The sequence below is a fragment of the Podarcis melisellensis genome (genome assembly GCF_964234715.1).
Source record: "Podarcis melisellensis genome assembly, chromosome: 7".
Classification (NCBI taxonomy): domain Eukaryota; kingdom Metazoa; phylum Chordata; class Lepidosauria; order Squamata; family Lacertidae; genus Podarcis; species Podarcis melisellensis.
In genome coordinates this window covers 20061644-20088144 of record NC_138539.1, presented here as the reverse complement: position 1 = coordinate 20088144, position 26501 = coordinate 20061644, and the positions used below count along the sequence as shown (strand labels likewise).

Sequence of the window (26501 nt, the reverse complement as noted above, 5' to 3'; positions counted from 1 at the left end):
CACTTTACCACAATTGAACTACCTTTGTTGTTTTGTTGCCCATATACATATATATATATATAGAGAGAGAGAGAGAGAGAGAGCGCTTTCATTTGAGAGTTTACATTACATTACATTAATTCAGCATCCTTTGCAAATGTGGCCACCGTACTGTTCACCTCCAACTCCACATAATTTATGAAGTTAAAAAACACACATGCCCCTAATATAGATTCTGGGGAAAGCTCATTTCGTAATGCAAGTCCCACTGCACAAAAATAAGCAGCTTATGGTAGTAGTCATTATAGACTATATAGAAGAATAATTACACAGGTTGTATAGACTTCCTTGAAAGAGTAGCTCATTCACTCTTCACACCCTTTGATTTTTATCCTGTTACCTGTGCAGTAAATAAACAAACATTGCTTATTGCCCTGATAATTTAAGTTTCCTTTTCAAGATATAACACCACGCAGTAATCTACATGTAGATTCACCCTTAATGGCAACAAATGTTTCATGATAATACTTTTTCTACCTGTTGCTGTGAAACTCTTGTGACAACTGCAACACATTAGATGTTGGCCACTGGTTTCTATAAGACAGGCTACTAGGGAACAGCAGACATCTCTGTTGAAGGGATGTCTTAAATCAAGGGTACTGTTTTTATTTACTCTTGGAAAGATAAGACTCACACCCACTGTCCAAGTATATATAAATCTAGTGCTCATACACAGCAAATTTGATTCTTTTTAAAAATAATGTCGAATGGGAGCTTAGATGGTAGGGTTTTTTAGCAATTGTACTTGGAAGTTTAAGTGATTCCTTTAAACTTTAAATTAGATTTCTACAGCTTCTCATGAATTGCTAGCTTTGCTGCCTTGAACAAAAACCTTTTACAAATCCAATTATAAAGATAGACAACCAGTCAATTAAAAGTAGCCAATTTTATTCAAATCAACATGTGCTGCAAAGTCCACATAATTGCCACCTCTTCAAAACAGTACATAATTAAAGTTCTTATCAAGTTGTCTTTCTTCCCGAGAAGTGTTTCAGTAGAAGCCAGAGTCTTGAGTAGCCCAATTAGGTGCCTTTTAAAAGAAGAAGCAAATTTGAAAGTCAGGACACAAAGTGTTTGGCATTCAAAGCTAATAAAAACTAATTATTTGGAAAATATTTCTAAATCTGCTTTAGTCAGAGTAACACACATTGCTGTGGATAACTTTAGCAGTGTATACATGAATCTACTTTCAAGAACTTTAGGGCACTAGACTTTCTTCTTTGTTGTGGTGTCCACCATGTGGAATGCTCTCCCAGAGACCAAGGGAGCAACGGCTGCAGGGGGTGTTTGTTGCCAATTGAAAGCACCCCTCTTCATGCAGGCTTTCCATGACCCTTAATATTATTAATGCTGCTTTCTGTGATTTGCAAACATATTTTTTTATTTTTTATTGATTTTTAAACCATAACAAACAAAAATAAAAATATTTACATCTTATTATCACAAATTTCTTTCTTTAAGACTTCCTTCAGCTTCCCCACAAATCATCCGTGCCCTTATTTGAAAAGTTTACGCAAATCCTAGTTTATATTGACATTATTTTCTCTTTTCTTCCTTTTCTCTTTAGACAATATTCCTACTTTTTCAGAGCCTTTTTAAACCCAACTAGCGTTATCTGACCTTCACTTATGTTATCCAGATATTCCACAAATTTCCCCCAGTCATCAATGAACCTTTGGTCTTTTATATATCTAATTTTCCCCGTCAATCTGTCCATCTCCGCGTAGTCTAACAATTTTGTTCTCCATTCCTCAACCGTCGGTATGTTCTGTTGTTTCCAATTTTGAGCTAGTAGGACTCTTGCGGCCGTTGTTGCATATTGAAAAAATTTACCGTCATTATTCTTTATATCCCTTCCTGCTAGTCCTAACAGGAAAGCCTCCGGTTTTTCCCCAAAAACCCTTAACCTTTATGCATTCCCACCACATGTGGAAGAAGGATCCCTCTTTTTCCCTGCATTTCCAGCATTTGTTACAAGTTTTATACATTTTTGCTAATTTTGCAGGAGTTATATACCATCGGTAAAACATCTTCATGAGGTTCTCATTTAACGTTATGCAGGCTGTAAATTTAAGGTTTTTTTTCCAAAGTTTCTCCCACTCTTCATAATATATGTTGTGACCGATGTCCCTAGCTGCTTTCTGTGATTTGTACTAATTATTGCTTCTACTGGATTTGTTACTCTCTCACACACACTTTTTTTTTTACTCTGAATCATTTTGGTATTTCTTTCCATAAATGAAAAGTGGTATAGTAATCTTTTAATAAATAAATAAAATAAACCTATTCCATATTCCAACCGTAGAGACAAGCAAGTTATGTTTAACCATCTCACTGTAATCCTTTATGAATTTCCATTTTGGAGATTTCTACTTAAATTAATAATATACTTGCATGACAACATGGACTTACCTCAGCCCTACCGCCTAGGTTCAGTTTTTTCTCAATGTTCATAGCTAACATCTGACTCCGGAAAGACAAGCTTTTGGTCTTTTCAATCACTTGTTGATAAGGTGATACTGCATTGTTTCCCATAACGACATGACCCTACAAAAATATATATACAAATATTGCCTCAAATGCTGAAAAAAGGTTTTGTACGGGATACAAAATGTACAGGGTATTATTTGCCTTCCTTATGGAAGGAAACTTATGGGCATACACATTGATGGATATTTTATTCCCTTCTTGTTTACGTCATTGATGAACAGGGTTGCCACTAACTTTCTAATACAGTGGTGCCTCGCAAGACGAAATTAATCTGTTCCGTGAGGCTCTTCGTATAGCGGTTTTTTCGTCTTGCGAAGCAAGCCCATTGACAGCTTAGCGGATTAGCGCTACAGCTGTCAAGCGGCTTCCAGCGATCAGCTGTTAAGCGGCTTATCAGCGGAACAGCTGATAAGCGGCTTAGCGGCTTAAGAAAAGGGCGGAAAAAGCGGAAAAAACCCGCGGGGGGGATGCAAGATTTTTTTCGTCTTGCGAAGCAACCCCATAGGGGAATTCGTTTTACGAAGCGCCTCCAAAACGGAAAACCCTTTCGTCTAGCGGGTTTTTCGTCTTGCGAGGCGTTCGTCTTGCGGGGCACCACTGTACTCTTGATGTTTAGCAAATGTTACAAAATCCATCTCACCCCATTCTATACTTGGTAAGTATGCATAGGGCATATGTAAGTTTTCTAGTACTGTATTTATCCTTCAACAAATTTCTGATCTGCATCTCAACCCATCTCTAAATGTACCAATTAATTTGGGACGAGAGCTGGAAACAGGTGAACACTGGGGGGAAAAGCAACTTCCCCTGGAGATTTGGTCTAGCACCAAATCTCTGCTTAAATGCAGGGAGTCCTAACATATGAGAATGTGGGGTGGGGGAGAGTGAGACTAGGAAGATGCTGAAAGTAATTATAAAGTGCTTATCACATCCTTGATCTTCTATGCCCTCACCCAGCTTCAAATCCTTGCCCCACTACATTATAAGCAAATTCAGAGCAGGTTAACAAGCTGAAACATAATGCCATCTACACAAAACAAAATAATAATAGAGGCAAATCAAATATGGCCAAAATAATCAAATCCATTAATCTGAGATTGTATCTAAAATGGCAACATCCATGCATAAGGCAGAAGTAGCAGCAGGCTTGGGGGAACTTATAGGTTGGCATAAGTCCAAAAACTTCAGGAAAAGCCCGGCAAAGGTGATGGGTGGGGCACAGCGGGAGAGAACACGAAGCAGCCCAATAAGAACTGAGCATGGTCAAGAGTTCATGAAATGCAGAGCCTGGCACCCTGAGCAGCATTTTGTTGCATGCCCCAGGTATACATCTAAAATATTCATCTAAAGCCACCCACTCCGTGCATCTTGGAGTTGTGTACTCTTGTTCCTCATTTAAAAAGTGCTAAAGGTCATTTTAGTATAAAATACTGAGCTGCAGGGCCATGGGGGAGGGGAGAAGATAGGAGTCAGCAAAAAGCCCTTCAGTAAAATCCAGTTGGGCGACAACTGTATTAGGAACAACCAAAATGTCACAAAATAAGTGACCACATTTTCAAAAACATGGAACCCGTGGCCTTCCAAATAATGGAACTACTACTGCCATCATACTTGACCATTTGCCATGCTGGCAAGTACTGAAGGGAGTTGCAACAGGTTCCCCATCCCTGGGCTAAATGTTACTCAATGCAGCAGCAGCAGAGGGGGCGGGGGGAGCCAACAAAAATACAGAATTAGGCAGGAAACTGTAGCCATGAGATCTTGCAGCTAGTAATGAGTTTTAAGAGTTCCCCTTAATAAATCAGATTATGCCGTGCAATGCAATGGGAAACCTACCAATTTTGAATCTATCTTGGCATCAAGCCTTGCGTTCCGAATTAAATTCACAATCCATCGCTCAGCTTCTTCAGGGGTCATATTTAACTTATCTGCCAACATACTGAAGAAGAAGAAAAAATACACTTAATAAAGTTTGAAACATTAGAGAACGTGCTAAATAATTGTAAACAATATGCCTGATGATTCCAGCATCTTTGCAAATTTTGCAATGTTTTAGTCTGTTTTAAACACTGGTGTTCTAACAGCTGACAGCAACAAGAGAGGGATACATAGAAAAGCGAAAACACCTTTTTGCACCACAGAATATTCTAGGTTAAAATTCATCCTAACACATATAAAGGCCCTTTAAATTTAGCATCAGGGAGACAACTGGCCGACTGTTTACAATTCATAAAGTTTGATCCACTGTGGACTCATCTGCCCATTTACACTACAAAAGAAAAACAAAACAACCAAGAGGTATTCATAGAAATAAGCTGATGTTATTGTGTGAAACACTTCACTGTCCGTCTGATTCATGTTGAGAGCAGCTAATAACACAACCCTTTAGAAATGAGTGAGATTCATAGATCATTTCATGTACACTGTTTAAAAACCATGTTACACTAGTCACAATAGTTTAAATTTATGAAGGAGAAGGCCAATTATAATGGGCCAGAAATTAGAAGGAATTAGATTTGGTTAGGTAAGTAGCTAATCATTAGGACAGCAACACACACTATAAAAGGACTCTCTACACTACTTTTCATTTGCTAAATGTCTGTCTGCTTTTTGACAAAGTAAACCATTGCAGGGATGGGTTTCATGTTAATTCAATTAGTAATAAAGCACTGGGCAGATGGCATTTCTATGTGTTGCCTCAGAACACTTATTCCCAATATCTGAGAGTCAGACATAGGTTTGTCACAATATGATCGCTCTTTCAAGGAGGTCGCTTTATGTCCAATGTTTTCTCAGTTTCTTATTCTTTACAAGAGCCAGCCCAGATCTGCTGCTTTGTCAACAGACATTCTGCAGATGGCATTTCCTGTGGCTTTCTAATAAGTTTTGGGCTCTCTCCTTTTTGGTGCTTCATTTCCTTGAGAATTATAAACTTGAAAATTCCCCTAGCTGCTGGACTTCAGAAACGCTCACTGTTTTTAACCTGAAACCTGGCCAACATGCTACACTGGAACCTCTGTTTTAATCATTCCCTAATGCAATCTCTGTCTACATTCTACTGAAGTTTAGTTACTTTGCCTTCTGGCTGCCTGTGTTAAGACAACATACTTTTAAGTTATTAAATTTGCAGGATTATTCTCTCAGCCGTGGAACTACCCAGTAATTTGTTTAAAGTGTTTCCCCCTACTCAGGTTAAAATCCTACACATGAGACATCTTGCTTCAAACTAATGGTGGTTGTGCATTGGCCAGTGAGCTCACACAGTATCACTGAAAGGGCAGGACTACCCTCACATCTTTCTACTTGCCCCTTCAGATGTTCAGATTTGTTGTCTGAAGAATAATATGAAAGACCATATGGAAACAGTAACTCTGAAACCAGATTAGGCATATTTATTTGCGAATTTTTATCCTGGTCCCTAATATTGATGTTCCAAACTGAACTGCTAATCAGTTTTAATTATGTATCTGTGTATCTGAAGAAGTGTGCATGCACACGAAAGCTCATACCAAGAACTAACTTAGTTGGTCTTTAAGGTGCTACTGGAAGGTTTTTTTCAGTTTTAATTATTTATCTCATTTTAGAAAAAATATCTCATACTCCCTCAATAGTTATTCAGAAAACACTTTTAAATATATTGACTGAGCTATTTATTTTTAGGTGTGGGGTTGCGTGAAAATTAAGGTTTGATCTGTGTCTCTTTGGTTTGAGGTGCTGTACTGTTGTTGAAAACAAATTGTATCATCCATTGGGTTACAATGACTAATCAAGCAAGAAGACTCATACAAACGCACTTCCTCCTGGAACTGCATTGATTCATTCATATTTCTTCCCCAACAGTCATGTCTATATACAATTAATAGCTTCAATCACTGCTCTTGTCTGAAGCTAGGAACTTAGTGCAGAGGAACTGCACTTTTAAGTTTGATCCTAACAGGTCAGCATGATGTGGCAATTTTGAGAGATCTGAAATTCACATGTCCAGCCTCTCACACACTGGCTGACTATAATGGTGAAGATGAAAGAGAAAACTTTCAGGATGTATGGTTTATGACTTCTGCAATAAAGCTCTGAAATATTTAATAGAAGGCACCACACTTAACGAGACAGGGGAATCTCTGCTCTCCCTTCCTGGTCAGGGCCACTTATATGTGCCTACTGACACAAACAAGCACACACATGCAAATTAAGATGAGCAGATAGTACTTTCAAACGTTTTGTCAGAATGATACCCTTTGAGGTCATAATGGCACAGAACAAGATTTTCTTTCCATTAATTTTTCAGAACATTGAAGGCACTTAACAAGTCTCCAACATCTAAAATAATTTTTACTCACTGCTCCTGTAGGTAGCCCACGGTGATGTCAAACTTTCTGTGTTATTTTTAAAGGTATAATCAGTTGTTTCTGAAAAATACTGCTTGTATATTTGATGGGTGGTCTGGTTTCTTTGCTGAATTTTAGATCTGACAGTAGTTCTTATGGTTCCCATATGTTGTTTCAGATTACATCAATGTTTAAGGCAGTTTTTCCCAACCTTTGGTCTCCAGCTGTTTTTGGAATACAACTCCCATCATCCCTAAGCTAGCAAGACCAGTGTCAGGAATGATGGGAATTGCAGTCCGAAATCAGCTGGATACCCAACGTTAGGAAACACTGGTTTAAGGTGTCATGCAACTCTTCTTATCTAAAATGTTATTGTTGTATCTTTGTGGCATTTCTAGGATACAAACCACTGAGATTTCTTTGAAATATGAAGTAGTATACAAATTATTCAAATAAATAAAACAAGGACCTGCAACTGCACAACTTCAAGGCCCTTTATCCCTTCAGCTGCTTCCTATGGGCTAGAGGGAAGAACCCAGACCCCTGGATGAAAGCTAGTTACAGGGCGCCATCACCCCTGGTTTAGTACGATGGCTGAATGTTGCCATACTGTTAGTTCTTTTTAGCTTACAATTCAACCACTATTGAAGCAACTTCATGACACTATCTGTTAAGTACAATGTGTCACCAAACTAAGAGAGTTTTCCTACTGAGCTTTTAGTTTTCTTACTTTATGCTGATGCACTGATGGATGCGGCAGAAAGTCTCAAATATAAAGAGACGAGCATTCTCAATGAAGTCTTCCAGACATGCCACCAAGAAGAAATCATTCACAAGAACCTGCAAGAAGCCATACAGGAATTAAAAGGGTGAGAAAAACGCCAAAGCTCTGACAAGCACTCAGTTACAAACGCCAAGCCCTTAAAAATATCCTGAAAGGAAAGGTAAAATTAGGACTGTGGATTCACAGTATGAAACATACATACCCTTACCTCAATTAACCCCTTGAATTCTCCCACAGACCACTGGGAGAAAGAAGTAAAAATACCCTTCAAAACACTATACTGATGAGACTGAGGAAGTTTCCAGCTCACCTAGCCCCAGACAATCTAGTGTTAGGTTGCTGAGGTTGAAGATTAGATGAGCAGGATGCTAATCATGTAGCCCCAGATCTGAGCCATCTCAAGCTACTGTGTTACTGGTAGCGGCACATTTCCCCAATATTCCCAGCTCTCTCAAACATTAATTGACACTTTAAACAAGAGATTATGAATACATGGAGGTTTTTGTTTTGGGGCAATATAATGAATCCGTGGCCAACATATAGGCTCTTTGTTATTAACAAGTGTAATCTTTTAACAAAACTCTTACCGATTCACATTCTCTCAGCTTTTTCTGAGCTCCATCGAAGTCGAAGTTCACATACAAACACTCTACAAACTCTGTTATTGGGTCCTTATAGGTATAGGATTCCTGCATAGTGAAGAATAGTTGTGTGAGTAACTCCAAATTATACCCCCAAACATTTGTATCAAAAATCACTTATTGCTGGAGTCTCCAACTTGGCACCAATGGGCACTACAGAACTCATCCCAAATTATTATAATAAGCTCCTTACAAGCTTTTGATGTTGCTACTAAAAACAAAGTTTCAACGTGGTATAGGTGCTTCCAGGTGCTTGTTAATCGAGCATTCATCCTGATTTGTTTGCAGAGAGATTAGATCCTATTGCGTCAAATCAAGTGCTATCCCATACTTTCCAGTGGATTTTCCCATTACTTCTTGTATCATAAAGTCTGATCTTTTGAGGAAGCAGTTTTGTTGTGCCAGACCTCCTAATCAGTGATAATTGCACAACATGAATTTGTTGGCATGTGACTGATCCCACCCCATAATAGCAACAGTCTGGTAAGGCACACAGCCTCTGTTCAAATACAGTCATACTTAGGAAGTAGGCATTTTATAATTAGCAGTATGAGCAAAGTATGCCTTACCTGCTGAATAACCTTGACTAAGTCTTTCAGCACTTGCCTACGTTTCCGAACATCTTTGTTTGTTATTACTGCTGTAGTCAGATATCGAAGAATATGTGGGCACATTGTCTGAATTGCATTAAGATACCTACACAAGCAGAATGTTTTGTAGAGTGAGAAGCAGAAATTTTGAAGGAAACGAGAATATAAGAAAACTCAGGTTCTTTACCTGCCAGAAAGTCAGAAGAGGAAAAAGCCTTGCCTACTGGAGCTCCAGCAGTTTTTATAGTAGTAGCAGTAGTAATTTATTACTTATACCACACCCATTTGGCCAGGTCTCCACAGCCACTCTGGGCAGTTTATGGGCCAACTCTGGGCCAACATAATATTAAAAACACAATAAAACATCAAACATTAAAAACTTCCCTAAACAGCTTTTGTTTTCCTCATCCCACAAAAAACAGGAAAAAGTAGGAAGCTGCCGGTGTCTCTTACAAGATCCTGTGCTCTGGCATTTGCCCATAAATGCTGATCCTTTTGTTTATATTTTTATCCTAACTGAGAAAGGCCTGTTTTTACATTAAGGGTGGCATTCAATTTAAGTTTTACTCCCAGTAGCCCCAGCAAAATTAATGGACCAACTTAGTAATGTTGATTAATTTCAATGGTCCTGCCCTGAGTAAAACTAAGTTCAATATTGTCTCCCATCAGTTAGAATCAACTGATCATATATCAAATCAAGCTCTCGTTGTAATATTTGAACCCTGAGGCAAGTTTACCAATCTAACCATCAGCAAATAATGTTTTTGAACTCTCTATAACAAGTAAGACTATTGAGCAGGAGTATACAATTTCAAGCACACATCGTAAATATTTTAAGTTTAAGCTAGACAGCAGAGTTTGCAAATTCAGGACATTTCCTTAATGGACATACTATGTTATTATGTTACTTAAAATTGGCTACTCTCATAAAACATTATCAATTTCAAAGAGATTGTACTGTATGCTAAATGCTATAGGAATGTTTTTAGCTACTTTTACTTGTTGTTTTTTCATGTTTTGTTTCTGTTGCCATTCCTCCACCCTAGGCTGCACTGGAAGGAAGGCAGAATGTAAATCAAAATCATCATCTCAAACCAAATTGTGAGATGGTAAATGATAGACAAAATATACACTAGATTCCACACAAATTTAACCTCCTAAATTGTAATATGGCGTTGCACAAAATATGAATTAAATGGAATTAGGCAACAACAGTATTCCAGAACAAATCAGGATTGACTGCAGTTGGAAAATGGGTGCAAACTTAAGTGGAAACAGTTGCCATCATAATAAGAGTGCAATAAAATTATTCAGAGTAGAGGTTGTCCGAGACAGTTCAGTCTTGAGATTAATTCACGCATACTGTTTGTCTATAATGCATATAATGGCTACAACAGATGAATCATATGTCCTTGAAAAACACTAGAAGATGGCAATGAATCAGTGCATTACCTCATGCAACACTGACATCACCACCCAACTCCACTGAAATAGACTGTACTCTCAAAATTCTTTGTGGCAACTTTAAATGTAATACAATATCAGAGACATCATGCCAAGATGAAGTTACCTATGAAATAATGCCTCTTCCAAGTTTATGGTAGTTGCCACTAAAAGGATTGTACCTGTAATATTCAGCCCTTCAGTATTTGATGCATCATAGTACAGCAGAAACCTTTAAACTTGGCACATCAAGTATCAAATTGCTAATCACATAGCTAAGTTTCTACGGTAATGTAACATGAAGCACTTTCTATTAGTACATTTCATTTTTGTCAAGAGTTATACTTAACTTCATAAATGTAATCAAATTTCTATTCAACTCCTTAGATTTAAGAGTTTACTTCTGTTTCCTAAATGTCTGGGCTTCACATGCTTCTAGCCAGATTCTATGCATGTTTATGTAGACATACCAATTTTAAAAAGTGTAATAGTATATGGAGCTATACTGTAGCCTCAAAACCGTGGAAAGGATACAACAGTACATTTCACTTCAAAGGCATAGAACAACCTTCTAAAGTATGTAGGAATGTTTAACATCATCAGGGCAGAAAACTGGATTACTACATTCTTACACATCCCCTTTATTTTTGTAGGTATATATTAACTCACTGGGGCTGATAGAGAAAAAGATCAATTATGTTATCTCTGCCTTTAGGATGGTTGAAGAAAACGAAGAGAGACCAGTGAATGAGCCATGTTCTCTGCTGAAGAGACTGGAGAGGAGAGCTGACGGACTGAAAAAATAGAAAGAACAGTTTACATTTACAGTATTTAGTTCTTGGATCCTAAGTAAACTTAAGTTTACAGAAGGGACATTCCCCCCCCCCCACAGCAAAATGCCCATTTTCCAGGATAGTCTCCAACCCTGTGAATTCAGAGGTAGCAGTGGCTACAGGGGGTGGAAGGGACAGAAAACTCTCATTTAATTTTTAGTATTATTATTATTAATAGTAATAATAATAATTTATTTAATAATAATTTATTTGTACCCCGCCCATCAGGCTGGGTTTCCCCAGCCACTCTGGGTGGCTTCCAACAAAATATTAAAAATACAATAAACATCAAACATTAAAAACTTCCCAGTTATCCAGGCATAATGGTTTTAAATTTCTCCCTTCTAGCCCATTTTAACCCAAGATTTCTGAACAATCTGAATTTGACTCAATGGGCGTGCCAAAAGAAACTAGCCATATAAGTTGCCACTTAGCTCTGGTGAGCAGTACATTGGTTATAAATTGTGTTGGGCTGCCCTGGGAGTGATAAAGCAACTAACTGATGATGATGATGATGGTTGAGTGACAAAGCTCATCAGTTATTTCCCCCACTGCCACAGCACTGAGCACAATTTCCTGGCTTTGGAAAGGCAGAAAGCCAATTCTATGTATTCTGGCCTCCAATTGTTAGTAGGCTAGACAACAGAGTCCCAAGTACAGGTCCTGAGTGACTATCCATGAGCCACCATACCAACCAGGAAAAATCATTCAACATAGTGCCCAGCCAGTACTGTAACTCTGCATACTACTGCCTCCTCTGCCTGCAAGCAATTGCAAGGAGCTGCTGCAAAACTGCAGAGGCACAGCTCACGATGCCACCCCAGGAGAGGTGGGACCCACTCCCTCTGCCATCACAACAGCTTCCTGACATTACACAGTTGACAAAAGTCAGAGGCAGCATGAGTTCTGAAATGCTATAGTGGAACGGTATAGTTGAGCAACATGTTTTGCATGCAAAAGATCCCAGATTCAATCCTTAACGTCTTCAGGTCAGCCTGGTAAAGGTGCCCGTCTTAAACCCTTCAGAGCCTCTACCACTTACAAGTAGGCAACCTTTAGTTCTAGTAACCCATGGTAATACAGTGGTACCTCGGGTTACATACGCTTCAGGTTACAGACTCCTCTAATCCAGAAATAGTACCTCAGGTTAAGAACTTTGCTTCAGGATGAGAACAGAATTCATGCTCCAGTGGCGCGGTGGCAGCAGGAGGCCCCATTAGCTAAAGTGGTGCTTCAGGTTAAGAACAGTTTCAGGTTAAGAATGGACCTCCGGAATGAATTTAATACTTAACCCGAGGTACCACTGTATGAGAACAGAAATATGCCCTTAAAAACACTCTTTCTACACAGATTTTAAACTTTTACTGTATCTTGCCACTTGCTACTCCCCTTCTGAAAGCCAGATTCCCATTTCTTTTAAGCAATAGGGAATCATCAACAAATCAGTTGATTTAGCTGACTTCCCAGGCACACCATGAAAAAGTTGCCTAAAAAGAAAGAGCACCGCTAACCATAACTATTTTGAGCAAAATGTGAAGTGATATTAAATATTTGCCAACATCCACCAGCTGCAATTCCTCTTCCCACACCAGCTATCTGTCAATATGTAAATAAAAATAAACTCACATTATTGTCAATTGTCTCTTTCAATCTTGTAAGGTCCTCCATGGCAGCATCCCAGTTCTGCATCAGAATTTCAGATGCCAGCTTTCCCCAGAGTGAACTCAAAGCATTTCTATCTGTTGATGGAACCTGTTTTAAATAAGTGAATCCAATTACAATAACCACAATAATTTAATACTTCTCTAGGTCAAACATTTTGATTAGAGACTTGCTGGCACCAGTAGAGAGAGAATATGCCACTGACATGCTTGTTCCACAATTTTGGGAGAATGAGCTGTGTTTCATTTAGCAAATCAGTTTTGATTTTCTAGGAAACAATCAGCAGCACTAGGCATTTCCAAGGAGATTCAGCTGGAGATTTTAAAAACCAGGAAAGCCTGGAGAATTGGCAGCCACAGCTTCTGCACAGAACTTTCAATACATGCAATAAGGATTCCTTTGTCAACAATACTTCAGTGTAGTTTGGGGTTTCACGCACTAATTTAAAAGGGTTTAAAGCTTAACTAATAAAACCACCAGCTCTACAGAAAACCTCTGCTAATCAGAATGAGGAAAATCTATAGCAGACTACTATAGTCTAGAGTAACGGTTTGTACAGACTGCTTAACAGGGATGGCTATGGGGGTGTCATGACCCTTTCTGTAATTTCAGCTTAAGATATCATTATATAATAGAGAACTCGTAGAATTACAATATGCACCTTCACAGCTGAGCATGGGTTGTTGCAACACATTTATTCTTTCTTACCATTTATAAGACACCCTGTAACACAAGTCCACATTTGTGGCAAAAGAAAAAAATACTGTACTGAATTTCAAGTGAGGGTCAATCAGCTTTAGCTGACACAGGGCCAAACTGCAAGTCATTCAGAGAACAACACTCTAGCCTCAAATCCATTACAATGGTACTTTCATAGCATGTGTTTCTCAAAAATCTCACTTATCAACAAATTTCTTGTCAAAGACAAGTAAACTAGCTTCTCTCAAAACATTAACAGTTGAATATTTACCGTATTTTTCGCTCTATAACATGCACCCGACCATAACACGCACGTAGTTTTTAGAGGAGGAAAATCCGTAGGCATTCCCTCCATAACATGCACGGACATTTCCCCTTACTTTTTAGGAGGAAAAAAGTGAGTGTTATGGTGCAAAAAATACGGTAACCATTATTTTAAAATCTACAGAATGTAACAGAAATTCTGAAAGACTGAAGAGAAAATACCTAAGAAATTCTTATTTAAAAAAGAAAGAAAAATTAGATCAAGCACTGCACATTGCCAGGTCTTCAGAAACTGGATTTCCTCTGCCCTTGAAGTTTCTGAAATTTGAGCATCAACTACTGCCTCATCAGCTAGTTGTCGCTGTGCCCTGAATGCTACCTCATTATCATTATACTTCCATCCCAGTAACAAGCTTTGTCATTTAACTGAAAGCTGTGTTCAGAAAGATCAGAGAGACTAAATTTGTTGGGGATATCAAATAATGTCATTCATACACACTCCAGAACCCTCAAATAATATTAGAACCATACGTATTTTCATCCCCCCTAGCTGAGGGTGGGGAAAGACGATGACATTACTTTGCTCAAGTTCAGGGCACAAGGTCATACATGCCATTTTTTACTCAGCTCTGCACAACTTCAGTTGGCACTGCATAGTAACCTATTTTCAGGTAAGGCTATATTAGAATAGACTAGCTTCAATATGTCAGTCTACCCAACCATTAATTTCCATTTCTAAACAGAATAAAACATGCATTCAACCAGCCACAAAAAGTTCACGGCCCTAGATTTTCTCTTACTTTATCACCACACAAAATGACATGAATAATCAACTCTTCATGTTGTTCTAAGTTGCTGCATTTGTTAACTATTGGTATAAGCCCTTTCCAAAATACAAGACTACTACTCAAACTCTTTCATGATATTAAAAGGAAAGACTGACAAAATTCTCAAAAGCAACCACTAAATTCAGCATTACCAGCTAATTCCTTCACTTTAGTTGTGCCTCAGCACTTTTCTGTTTCTGTAATTAATTTAGAAATTAAATGTTCTGCTATGTATTTTATGTTTTTATTTATTTTCCTATATTTAAGCCCTGTTGCCAGCCCAAATGATACCTCAAAGCAGCATATACAATACATACAGCAATAAAATCACAATGAAATAAAACAGTATTAAAACAGTGAAACAATAAGCTACAGTCATAAAAAATAAATCATCCTCATCTGCATACATATTCATCAAGTACAATAGGTAAAAGAAGAATCTGCAACAGCTTTGTGGCTAGATCTCACTCGCTGGACTGGTGTGGTATTTGAAAGCCAAGTCAGCATCTAACTTTTCATGTTGCAGTTACAAAGACAGGACTCAAGTGAGGTAAAGACTAAGTTAATTGCAGCAGTGCCATTCTAAGAAATAGTTTTGTTTCTCTTTAGGCAGGTACACTGTTTGAATACAGCTGAGTTGAAAGAATAAGATTTCCAACTTGCTCTCAAAAATCACACACACACACACACACACACACAAAAGGAACAGTGATTTTGCCAATAATTTAGAGGTTTTGCTAGAAAGTATCTACCATGAAAGGAAGAAAAAGCAAACTCATATGGATGTCCATTTTGGGGCCCACAAACTTTTAAAAAATATAATCTTAAATTATTTATATATAGAAAAACTTACCAATACTCTAAAGAAGTACAGGTATTCTGCTGCTCCTGAATAGTTGCCACATTCATACTGAAATTTTGCATACCTGTAGAGTGTATCTAGATACTCTTGCCTAAACTGCAAGACAAACAGAACAAATATCAAAAATGTTTCAAGAAATTGCTTTGGAGGTAGTTCAGTCTTGTCTAAATATACAGCGGAATAATGTAGAGGCAAAGTTCTGAGGGCACAAAATTACTGATGGTAGGGGCTCATGAATTCTCCCCAAGTGCAAAGCCACCATAGCAGGGAGCATGGTGGAATAGAACCTATTTCTCAAATATACTAGGACTGTTTTTGTTTAACTTGCAGGAAGTCTGTTACATTGCAGAAACATTCAAAAAGTTATACTTCAACCACAACAATGAAGTCCTCATTCTGTGCATGCTTAGACAATGCTGAAATGGACAAAATCTAATTAAAACTTGACTTTGTGAAAAGGTAGAATGAGATTTAATCAGACTTGCCATTAGTAATGTCAGCCAGCACTGACAACCAGGTGACTAGATTGTGACTCAGAGGCCTCAATTTCCCCTTTTAAAAATTCACTTGACATGCCCAGTTCAGTGCTGACTGAATTCTCATCACTTATCTAGCCAGTAGATGTCAAAACCTTTAGTTGTATTTGCCAGAGGGCTTTCCAGCTTGCATGCCTTTTGAACCAATCAATACACAGGGTTGTATCTAACTAAGACATACTCAGAGTAACTCCTTTGATTTCAATACCCAAATAGAATGGTTAACTTATGGCCAATGGAATTACTCTGCTCCCACTAAACAGACATCTCTCTCCACCTCACAGCTGACACTGTGAGACTAAGCATTAAAATAGCTGCTCACCATAAGTTTAGAACCATTGCATAAAAGAGGTATATGATTTTAATATTTAACTGTGCTTTTATAACCCGCCCTGGGACCACTCAGTATAGAAGGCAGGCTACAAATACATACATCACAGAAGGACATAATCAATCACATGACCAGTTCTCACATCTGAAGTCCATTTATTTTGCATCATGCATACTTAAAATTTTACAGATTTAATAATTGATACCTACACCATGTTTGTCAGCTAAGTAGTCAAATAGCATCCGACCATCCCTGTAATAAAGAAGAGTTCACTGTAGTGCTATAAATCACACAAAAAACATTACAGAGAGAAACATTTCTGTTCACTGAAAGCAAATTCATTTTTCTACATTTCATATATGAACAAGTCAATTAGTTTTCACTCAAGGCTAACTCTTACATTGCTGCAGCATGCATTTTTGCACGCCACCGGCTGGGTATTATTTAACTTTCAATAATATGGGCACAGGGTCTAATAACCCTCCTCTTGTTTTATGGAGAGTGTAAGGGCAATATCTCTCTGCCTTAGACAGCATCCTATTATGTCCCGTCACTTGTTATCCTTTTTCCTCTGCAGTAGAAATCAGCACCTGTCACCTCTTAACCAAATACAGCCTTTTAGGGGATAGTACCTAGCTCTGCAATCCCCAAACCAGATGCTTTAAAAAAGGGTATGGAAATAGTGGCAGATGCAGCAGTGGCACTTTCTATCAGGTTACCTCACAGACATGGAATAGAGACATCACCATCATCATATGTACCCCACCCATCTGATTGGGTTGCCCCAGCTGGGTTGCTTTTAACATAATATACAAAACAACAGAGAATGTAATAATAGTTAACTATTTTTCTTTTCACTGATTACGACCTCCATTCTGGCTTTTAAAAGGTAGAAGGGGACTTAAAGCACAATCCCAATGACATCTATTCAGTAATAAATCCAACTGAATTTGATTAAGCTTACTCCCACATAAACAGGATTAAGGCTAGGTACATTGATGGAAGATTGGGAAAAATGATGGAAAACTGAAATAAAATTTACTGCATGTGTGGCAATTAAAGAAAATTATGTGGAAATGATTTATAGATGGTACCTAACTCCAGTAAGATTAGCAAAAATGTATAAAAATAAAGAAAGTAAGTGTTGGAAATGTAAATCAACAAAAGGGATATTTTTTCATATGTGGTGGGATTGCAAAATTGTTAAGTACTTGGAAATGATTTATAATGAATTGAAGATGTTTAAAATAACATTTGTTTAAAAAACCAGAAGCTTTCCTACTAGGTATTACAGGAGTGGATATGCCAAGACCGCAAAAAGACTTACAGTCATACCTCATGTTACGTCCGCTTCATGTTACGTCCCATGGCGAAATGGAAGTACCAGAAAGGGTTACTTCTGGGTTTCACCACTCACGCATGCACAGAAGCGCAAAATGACGTCATGTGCATGCACAGAGGCGGCAAATCGCAACCCGCACATGCGCAGACATGCCGCTGCGGGTTGCATTATTTTCATGTTGCGAAAGGGCCTCCAGAACGGATCCCGTTCGCAACCAGAGGTACCACTATATTATTGCACAACATTGGAAAGAAGTAGGTGTCCCAGCTAAAGAAGACTGGCAAGTGAATGAAATTAAGAGGAAGAAATGAAAAGAAATTTAAAGAAGATTGAGAGGACTTTATTGCATATATACAGAAGTAATTTACACAGGTTAATACGTTAGCAGGATTTTAAAAAGACTTCTAAAGACATTATGCCTGGACAGTAAGTAATTTTAATGATTTTATCATTTAAAATGGAAATGTGGTGTGATGATAAACAATGGAACCAGGGAAGGAAATGGGGGAAGTCAACTCTACTTTTTTCTGTGTTTGAATATGCATTGTTGCTTTTATTTTTATTTTTTTGTTTTTGGAAAATTAATAAATTATTTTTTAAAAAAAAAGTAAAGGTAAATCTTAGATCCTAAGGCAATGGGATACAATTGTCGAAATATCCGAGTTACCCTGTGCAACCTTTCCCAAATGTTTCTGGCTGCAACTCTGAAGAGCCCCAGCTAACATAGCTGTGGTGGGCCTGATGAGAACCTGATGAGTCCGAAACATGTGGAGAACACCAGATTGCTCTAGTCTAGAGAATGAGACATGATTAGCTAAATGGAGGTTTAAAGACTCAATTTCCCATGTGGAATACATGTCAATCTCTCTCATCTGAAAGAACTTTCAAGTTAAGAATTTCAAAAATGTTTGAATTAGGTTTCACAAATTAAAATCAACAGAACATCAGCTGCACATAGGCAGAACTATTTCCATTTCTAATCTAGACGATAAACCATCCTAGTGACTACATAGGCTACAAGCCTACGTACACTTACAAGGTATTTACAACTGGGAGACTTACTTCTGAGTAGGCATGCATAGGATTGCACTGAGGCTCACACAATTAGAAGATCAAACTTGAAAAATTATCCAATTACACTCAAGTAGCAATTCTGCAAACATCCAAAAGCATTACCTAGTAGACTGCATTTGCCGTGTAGTTTCTGGGTCTTCAAACATTTTGACAATAGGTTCAGTTTCTGCCTGAAGCTGTTTTAGCTGTGCAACAACTGTGGTTCTCTTTTCACGCAAAGCTGATGAGAAAAACAGAAAAACTAAGTTAAGTCAACTATACAAAAAGTTCCGTCAGCAATAGTCAATCAAGCAAGATAATACTGTGTACCCTAGAATTCTCAAATTTTATTCACCTAGGTCCTAATCAGTTAGACACAATTATTAGCTCAATAAAATCTTTTGTTTAAATGTGTCTTGCTCTGTATCTCAGCAGAGTAGCCCACAAGATTCAAGAAAGCGATCTAAACACCCATTCTGAATGCAATGGGGAAAAGTGAAGTTTTCAAATGGGCTCAGACAAAGCAAGCAACAGCCTGAATAAATCAGAAGTACTACTTGCTTACCAAACTTTTAGAATATTTATGGTGTCCATTTTTTTGAAGGGGCAAAAAAGCTTGAATATAGCAGTTTAGATGTCTGAACACTTGACTCCAGCTCCACAATACTAATAAATATTTTAGGCCATAAACATTTTATTGAAGAGTTTGGATATAAACTTAATCTGTGCATTGAGAAAATGAATGTGAACAGATTTAAGTGGGAACATTTTAGACCAGAAAAAGTGTGACAAAATCCCTCAGTGACAGATAGATCCAGGCAAATACAAGAGACATTTTCCAGGGAGTCCCAATATTCCACCAATGTGCATCAAGTCTCACCTCCTACCCCACTGCATAAAGAATGACTTGCCTGATAAGGAAGGATCCAATATAGATGAGCTATACCCTGTTTTAGGGAAATCTTGGCATTAAAAGAAATATGGAAGTAGAGAAGAGCCATCTGGTTAACACCGATTCTTTGTAATATTTACATAATTCTAACTGAAGGCATGTCAACTTTGACAAGTGGGGAAAGGAATGGGACATTCTTCTAGTCCTTTCTCATTCCCTACTCTTCTTATTCTCTCCACCCTTCCATTCATCACTGAGGTCACTGCCTCTACCACAGCAAGAGATAGGCCAGAACTGTTTTTTCAATGTGGCCCTTCCCCACGCCATCTCCCTTCGTCTTTTGTCTTAGAATCTGTGTTGGGATGGGAGGAGGCATGCAAACCAGTTCCTACAGTGGGACTCAGAAGCCAAAAACATTAAAATATATGAATAGAACTGAAAAAGAACTTTGATTGAACAAAATGACATTATTTTTTAAACAAACAATTTGGATTTAGTCAACATTAAAGATCAGTATATGATAGTAACTTAAAGTCGTGGGCTTTATTATTTTTAAGGCACGAGGGCTGGCTGTAGATCCTGTCACAGTTTTATTTGTAAGTAGATAGCTTACCATGAGGAATATCATCAGAATAAAGGTTTTTGTAGACATCCATAGCAAAGTCCACCATATTGGTGTCACTAAGGAGATCCAGTTTTCCTTGAAGTAGTTCCTTTTCATTGTATATCTGAAAGAAATAAAATAGCAATGGTTTTAAATATTACCCCTATTACTTTCTATTTAATTTAAAGTTTGTGTTTAAACATTTAGATGTCACCCTTTCGTTTGCACAATTACCAAGGTAATTCACAATCAAAGTACTGAGTACAATGAAGTCAGAAGAACAAATAGAGCTCTATAATTAGACCCTGCAAAACCCACAGCGATTGCAACCCGAGGTATAACTGTACTAGTCACATTTGGAGAATGTTGAGGGATGAGGGGTGCTAGGACTGAAAGAAGGTCTCAGGATGGATAAAAATCAATGGGTTTTTCTTTTAAAAAATTGATTTTTTTATTTAAATCGTATTTTTTTTATTTAAATTGATTTTTTTAAAATTTAAATTTGATTTTTAAAATAAAATGCTTTTGGTCCAAAGGCTATTCATCAGGAAATAAGGATTTGTTTTAAGTTTTTCATGTGTGCTAAAATTCAGTCTGTTGTTTTTTTTAAAACCGTTTAACCACATCAGTTAACAAACATGGATACTGTCAGGGAACTGCCATCGCAGCTAGCAGAGGAGGCGAGACTCAGCAGCGATGCTGGAGAGGGGCCAAGCAGGGAGAGAGGGAGGTCCCCGGCTGGGGAAGATTATCAGCGCTACACCAGGGATAGAGGGGGGCTGATGGGGGAAGCGGAGAGGAGGCTCCAGGACTCTTTGCAGGAGACCAGCGAGGAGAGCACAAGTCCTCCACTGCCTACGCCCACCCTGCGCAAAAGACTTTCGCGCAGGGAAAGTAGGCGGCGACTTGGCGTCAAAGAGCTTCTTTGTTGGAAGAGGTTCAAGAAACACCCATTGACGGATTCTGCCAGCAACTGAACAGCCACGGAGTGGAGGGCTGTCCAGAGGGAAACGGCTTAACCAGGCAAACTAGCCCGGAGAGGCGGTAACTTACGCACAAGCAACCCTTAAAGCCATTACAGATACATATGCTATAATGTTATTGTTTTAGTTAAATTGTTTAAGTTGTTATTAAGGAAATTATTATTTTTCTCCTTCCAATAAAGTACAGCCAAAAAGTTGTCCAAATATAAACAGTTAACTTATTAAACCTCACAATAATTTCATAATTATCTGCTTTGTATTTCTAATAGTATAACCAAATCAGTAATTTTTTATATGAGTGTAAAAACTACTCTGAAAATTTATTATTCCAAAAATGAAACCTTCATCTGGTTGTAAATACTAAGATTATACCAGCAAAAATGAGTCTTTCTGTAAAAAATTGATTTAAATCAAGTCCACCCTGGAAGGTCTCCAAATGAGTTTAGAGCAAAGGCAAAAATCAAACTGGGAAACTTATCTGTTTCCTAACTAACATGCCACAGCAGATCTTGTGGGCTGCGTCAAGTATTGTGGTATTTCAGGAGGAGATGCTAGTCCAGTTCCATTTGAGGAGCACTCAGGCAAACTCAGTACCAGGGACGCAGGTGGCGCTGTGGGTTAAAGCCTCAGTGCCTAGGACTTGCCGATCGAAAGGTCGGCGGTTCGAATCCCTGCGGCGGGGTGCGCTCCCGCTGCTTGGTCCCAGCGCCTGCCAACCTAGCAGTTCGAAAGCACCTCCGGGTGCAAGTAGACAAATAGGGACTGCTTACCAGCGGGAAGGTAAACGGCGTTTCCGTGTGCGGCTCTGGCTCGCCAGATGCAGCTTTGTCACGCTGGCCACGTGACCCGGAAGTGTCTCCGGACAGCGCTGGCCCCTGGCCTCTTAAGTGAGATGGGCGTACAACCCCAGAGTCTGTCAAGACTGGCCCGTACGGGCAGGGGTACCTTTACCTTTTACAGGCAAACTATTGACTGGAAACACACTGGGGCATAATGCACTTCATTACAGTAGTTTCGGAGTACTCTCCAAATCATGAAAAGTAAAGCTAGCACTTTACATATATATAGCTCTTTCAAGAATTCAAAAGCACTTCATGTACACTAACTGGCTGTAATTCTTGCAATAACCAAGTATGACAAATTATTTATACTTCTTACACACCACCATTCCTCCTACTCACAGGTGGCTAACAGTTCATAAAATGATACATAGATACAGAAGCCTAAAATGAAATTACAACTAATACATACAAATTTTTAAAAGAAGCAAACAATGTACTCTCTCAGCAACAGTGTGCAATTAACTAACAAATGCCAGGCAAAATAAGGTTTTAAGGTGGCACCTAAATGCCGTTTATTCAGGGGACAATATTATGTCCATCAGAAGGAAGTTCCATAAACAAGGAACTGTCACAGAGAAGGTACTGGCTTGTGCCACCACCCCAGAATTCTCACTCATCAGTAGCAACATCAACTCTGCAGAGCTTAACAAACAGGTTGGGCCATATTCAGAGGGGCACCTCGTCAACTATTTGGATTCTAGGTTGTATTTGGTGTTACACACCAGTACAAATACTTTGGATTGGGCTTGGGGCCTAACATATAGTCAGTACAAAGTTCTCAGAAAAGGAGTGATATGTTTTGCCCTCACTGTCCAAGACAGCAAACTAGTGGCAGCAGTTTCCACACTTTCTTCAAGGGCAGCCCCCTGTGGAGGGTGCTGCAAAAATCCAGGCTATTTTAGTTCAGGAATAGTCATAGCTGACAAACCAACCAAATACAGGCTTAAACATTTCTTGACACTGAGGCCACCTTGGCCTCCAAAAATATCTTCAAATCAAGGGGTACTCTCAAGTTATACACTTACTCCTCCACAATGAGTGCTACTCCATCCAGAACAGACCATCTCCCTAATTTCTAGACCAGGGAACCACTGAACTGCAGTACCACCATCCTATTAGGGTTGTCTGTTTACTGGCTTTCATCCAGCCCATCACTGCCTCCAGATATTGGTCCAGCACATGTGCAACCTCTTCTCATTCAGATAAAATGAAGAGAAGCTTCAGGTGCCATCTGCATATTGAAGACACTGCACTCCATATCTCTGAATGACTCCTCCCTGCTGTTTAAACAACATGTGAGACAAGATGAATCCCTACAGGAACCCATATAAATGCCATAGGATCAAGAAGCACTGGAACCACTGCAACACAGTGTCTCTCCAAGAAAACACTATGGTCAATGGTATCAAACACTCCTGAGAGGATGGGCAGAATCAACAGGGAAACACTCCCCTCTCTCCCAAGAAGGGTAATGAATCAGGCTTTTTCAATGTTCTACCAGGCTTGAAGCCCAAATGAAGTGAGTCTAGATAATCTGCTTCCTCCAGACACATCTGCTAGTCACCACAGTGATCACACTTCTCAATTACCCTGCCCAAAAAACATCTGCAACTAGACAGCAGTTATCTAAACCATCAGGGTCCAGGTCCTCATTTTATTATTCCCCCATATTCCAGATGGTGGTTTGAAAGAGAGTTTGAGAGACAGTTAAAAATAAACTATGGTTTAGGAAGGAGCGGCATGCTGCTGCACCCTGCTAGAAAGTGCACACCACACTCCTCCCTCCCTTCTGCTATTGCTGAGCTAGGAACAAAACAAACCTGAGACTAGTTTCCTGTTGCCTATAAAGGAAGAAACTATGAATACTGGTTCACATGCAACAGGAAGTCAGTTTTTGGTTTGTCTTCTCCCTGGCACAGCAACGTCAGGAATTGGGGCTTCCAAGCATGTTGTTCTCACGTTAAACCATAGTTTATTTTTAACTATGGTTTAATGTGACATCCCTAAGAGGAGTTCATGACAGGAGATTTGAACCAATGAGTTTGATTTGTAGCCCCAGCCTTATTTATTTTATTTAACAAAATGTATATACTACTTCATCAACAAACCTCTAAGTGGTTTATAAAAATGATATAAAACACCAATAAAATGAAACTTTAAAAACAAGTAAACACAGACTATAAAAATATAGATAATTAGCCTCAACTAAAGAAAAAAGTCTTTAGCCAAGTTTTTGAAAACAATACCACAAAGCCTAATATTAACAGACAAGAAGAACCAGAAGGAAGATGGCACCACATTACAAGATTGATTCCATGCAAGGATAGAATGAACGTTATGGGGCACTTATAAAAATGTCAGATCAAAGCAGTTGGATAATGTGATCTTTCAAGCCAACTGACTCCAAGCTGTGAAGGACTTTATGTACGAACACTTTGAATTTGCTCTGATAACTCAGAAAAGAGCGTAATATGCTGAAAGACAATCACTCCCGTCAACAATCATGCAGCAGCCTTCAGTACTATCTACAGTTTCTTGATCAAGCACAAGTCCCACATAAGTGTTTTGCAGTAATCTTGGCCAACACCTGGCCTACTGTACTCAGACTATCCCAGTCCAAATCACAACATCTGTTGTGCTAGACAAAGCTGATAAAAGGCACTCGTAGCTACCCAAGCTACCTGGGCTTCTAGTGACTGGAACTAGAAGTACCCCCACACTGTACACCTGTTCCTTTCAGGGGGAAGGCAACAGGGCATGCAATTGACCAATTTCTCTTGACACAGGAACCGCTCGCTCACAGACCTGCTACAGGGATTCAAACTCCATATACAGTGGTACCTCAGGTTAAGTACTTAATTCATACCGGAGGTCCGTTCTTAACCTGAAGCACCACTTTAGCTAATGGGGCCTCCTGCTGCTGCTGCTGCCGCCGCACCGCCACAGCACGATTTCTGTTCTCATCCTGAAGCAAAGTTCTTAACCCGAGGTGCTATTTCTGGGTTAGCGGAGTCTGTAACCTGAAGCGTATGTAACCCGAGGTACCACTGTATTTCTCTCTCTTCCCAACACCTGTCCAGGGCCCACACAGCCTTTCCTGATTCAGATGTTACGAAAATAAAAAGTTGCGTAATATCAGCATATTGAAGGCATCTTGCCCCAAATGCCCCGCTCCCACCAGCTTCATATAGATATTAAATATTACTGAGAATACAACGTACCAGGGAACTAAGAATCACACTCCCAACAATACTTTGGGGGCAGAACCACTGCAAAGCAGAACCCTTTGTTCCCAATACCACAGTCCGAGAGGACTGATGGTACCAAAAGCTACAGGGAAATCAAAAAGGCAAAAGGACTTCCCCTGCCTCACTCTTAGTTAAAGTTAACCCTTCAGGACAACCAAGGCAAACATGGTCCCACAGTCTGATCTGAACCAAGACTGCAATGTGGCTAATGATCCAAGTCATCCAAAATGCCATGACCTTCTCCACTCACTGCCCCTGGAAAGGGGATAATTGTGACTAAACTCTCATCCACATTAATAAATGTGTTCATCTTTAAGGCATCAGGTACATTGCTTAATTTAAGTAGAATGGGAATCTGGGAGGAAGTGACTTCTACAGTGTATATGTTTGTGTGCGAACGCCTGTCTGTCTGTCTTGTCATACACCGGGGAGGGGGGGCGGGGATCTGTGATGTGCGCATGCCCTTGCTTCACCGCAGCATTCAATCTCTCTTCGTAAGGCAGCCTAGTGCACACGATGGATCGTAGCTGTCAACTTTCCCCTTTTTAAAGGGAAATTCCCTTATTCTGAATAGGATGCCTCACAAGAAAAAGGAAAAGTTGACGGCTATGCTCCCCAATTTTCAAGCACATTTGGCATGGCCTTCATAGGCGCGCTTCCACAGAAGTCGCATGTATTCAAGGGGCACGTGATGCAGAAAAGGCTTCGATGCCACAACGGAAGCGCGGTTGGGTTTGGGTTAGAATGAGAGAGAAGGGCCGTGCACTCTGCACATGCACAGAGAGCCCTTCTTGTTCTATAGCCAAGCCTGCGGGTCCTTCCCTTCCTTCAGCCAAAGGGCTTTTATTTTGTTTTTATTTGTATTATTTTAACCCCGCCGAAGCAGCTGTTCTGACCGGGCGAGGCGCGGAAACCCGACCAGCGCGGAGAGGCCTCCTGGGCCTCGGCCTGGCCTGAGGCGGGGAAAGGGAAGCGAGGGAGGCTCCCGGAGACGCAGCCCAGGCTCACCCCCTCACGGGCCCCAGTATCCCCGCGACTCGAGGGAAGCTCACCTCTTTGACGGAGAGGAACTCGAGGAGCGGGAACACCAAGTGCCGGTCCAAGAAGTGCGCGATGCGCGTCGTCAAGTCGTACTCCGCCATCTTGGGCTCCAGGCCGCGAGGGAAAGGCGGGGCTTAGGAACGCGGCGTCAGGCACGCCGCGGGTTAACT

At 39.5% G+C, this 26501-nt stretch overlaps 1 protein-coding gene across 1 annotated transcript; it reads right to left on the bottom strand.

Annotated features, from left to right (window-relative positions):
• Positions 1 to 910: 910 nt before the first annotated feature.
• Positions 911 to 26501, bottom strand: EIF3E (eukaryotic translation initiation factor 3 subunit E). Its single transcript, XM_081918889.1, has 13 exons — positions 26343 to 26501; positions 20227 to 20341; positions 18845 to 18962; positions 16536 to 16578; positions 15451 to 15555; positions 12772 to 12897; positions 10982 to 11106; positions 8849 to 8975; positions 8226 to 8327; positions 7585 to 7694; positions 4366 to 4468; positions 2452 to 2586; positions 911 to 1069 (listed from the first exon to the last, which is right to left on the bottom strand). Exons 1-13 carry the CDS (start codon positions 26430 to 26432, stop codon positions 1031 to 1033), a joined length of 1338 nt encoding a protein of 445 aa, XP_081775015.1. The 5' UTR covers positions 26433 to 26501; the 3' UTR covers positions 911 to 1030.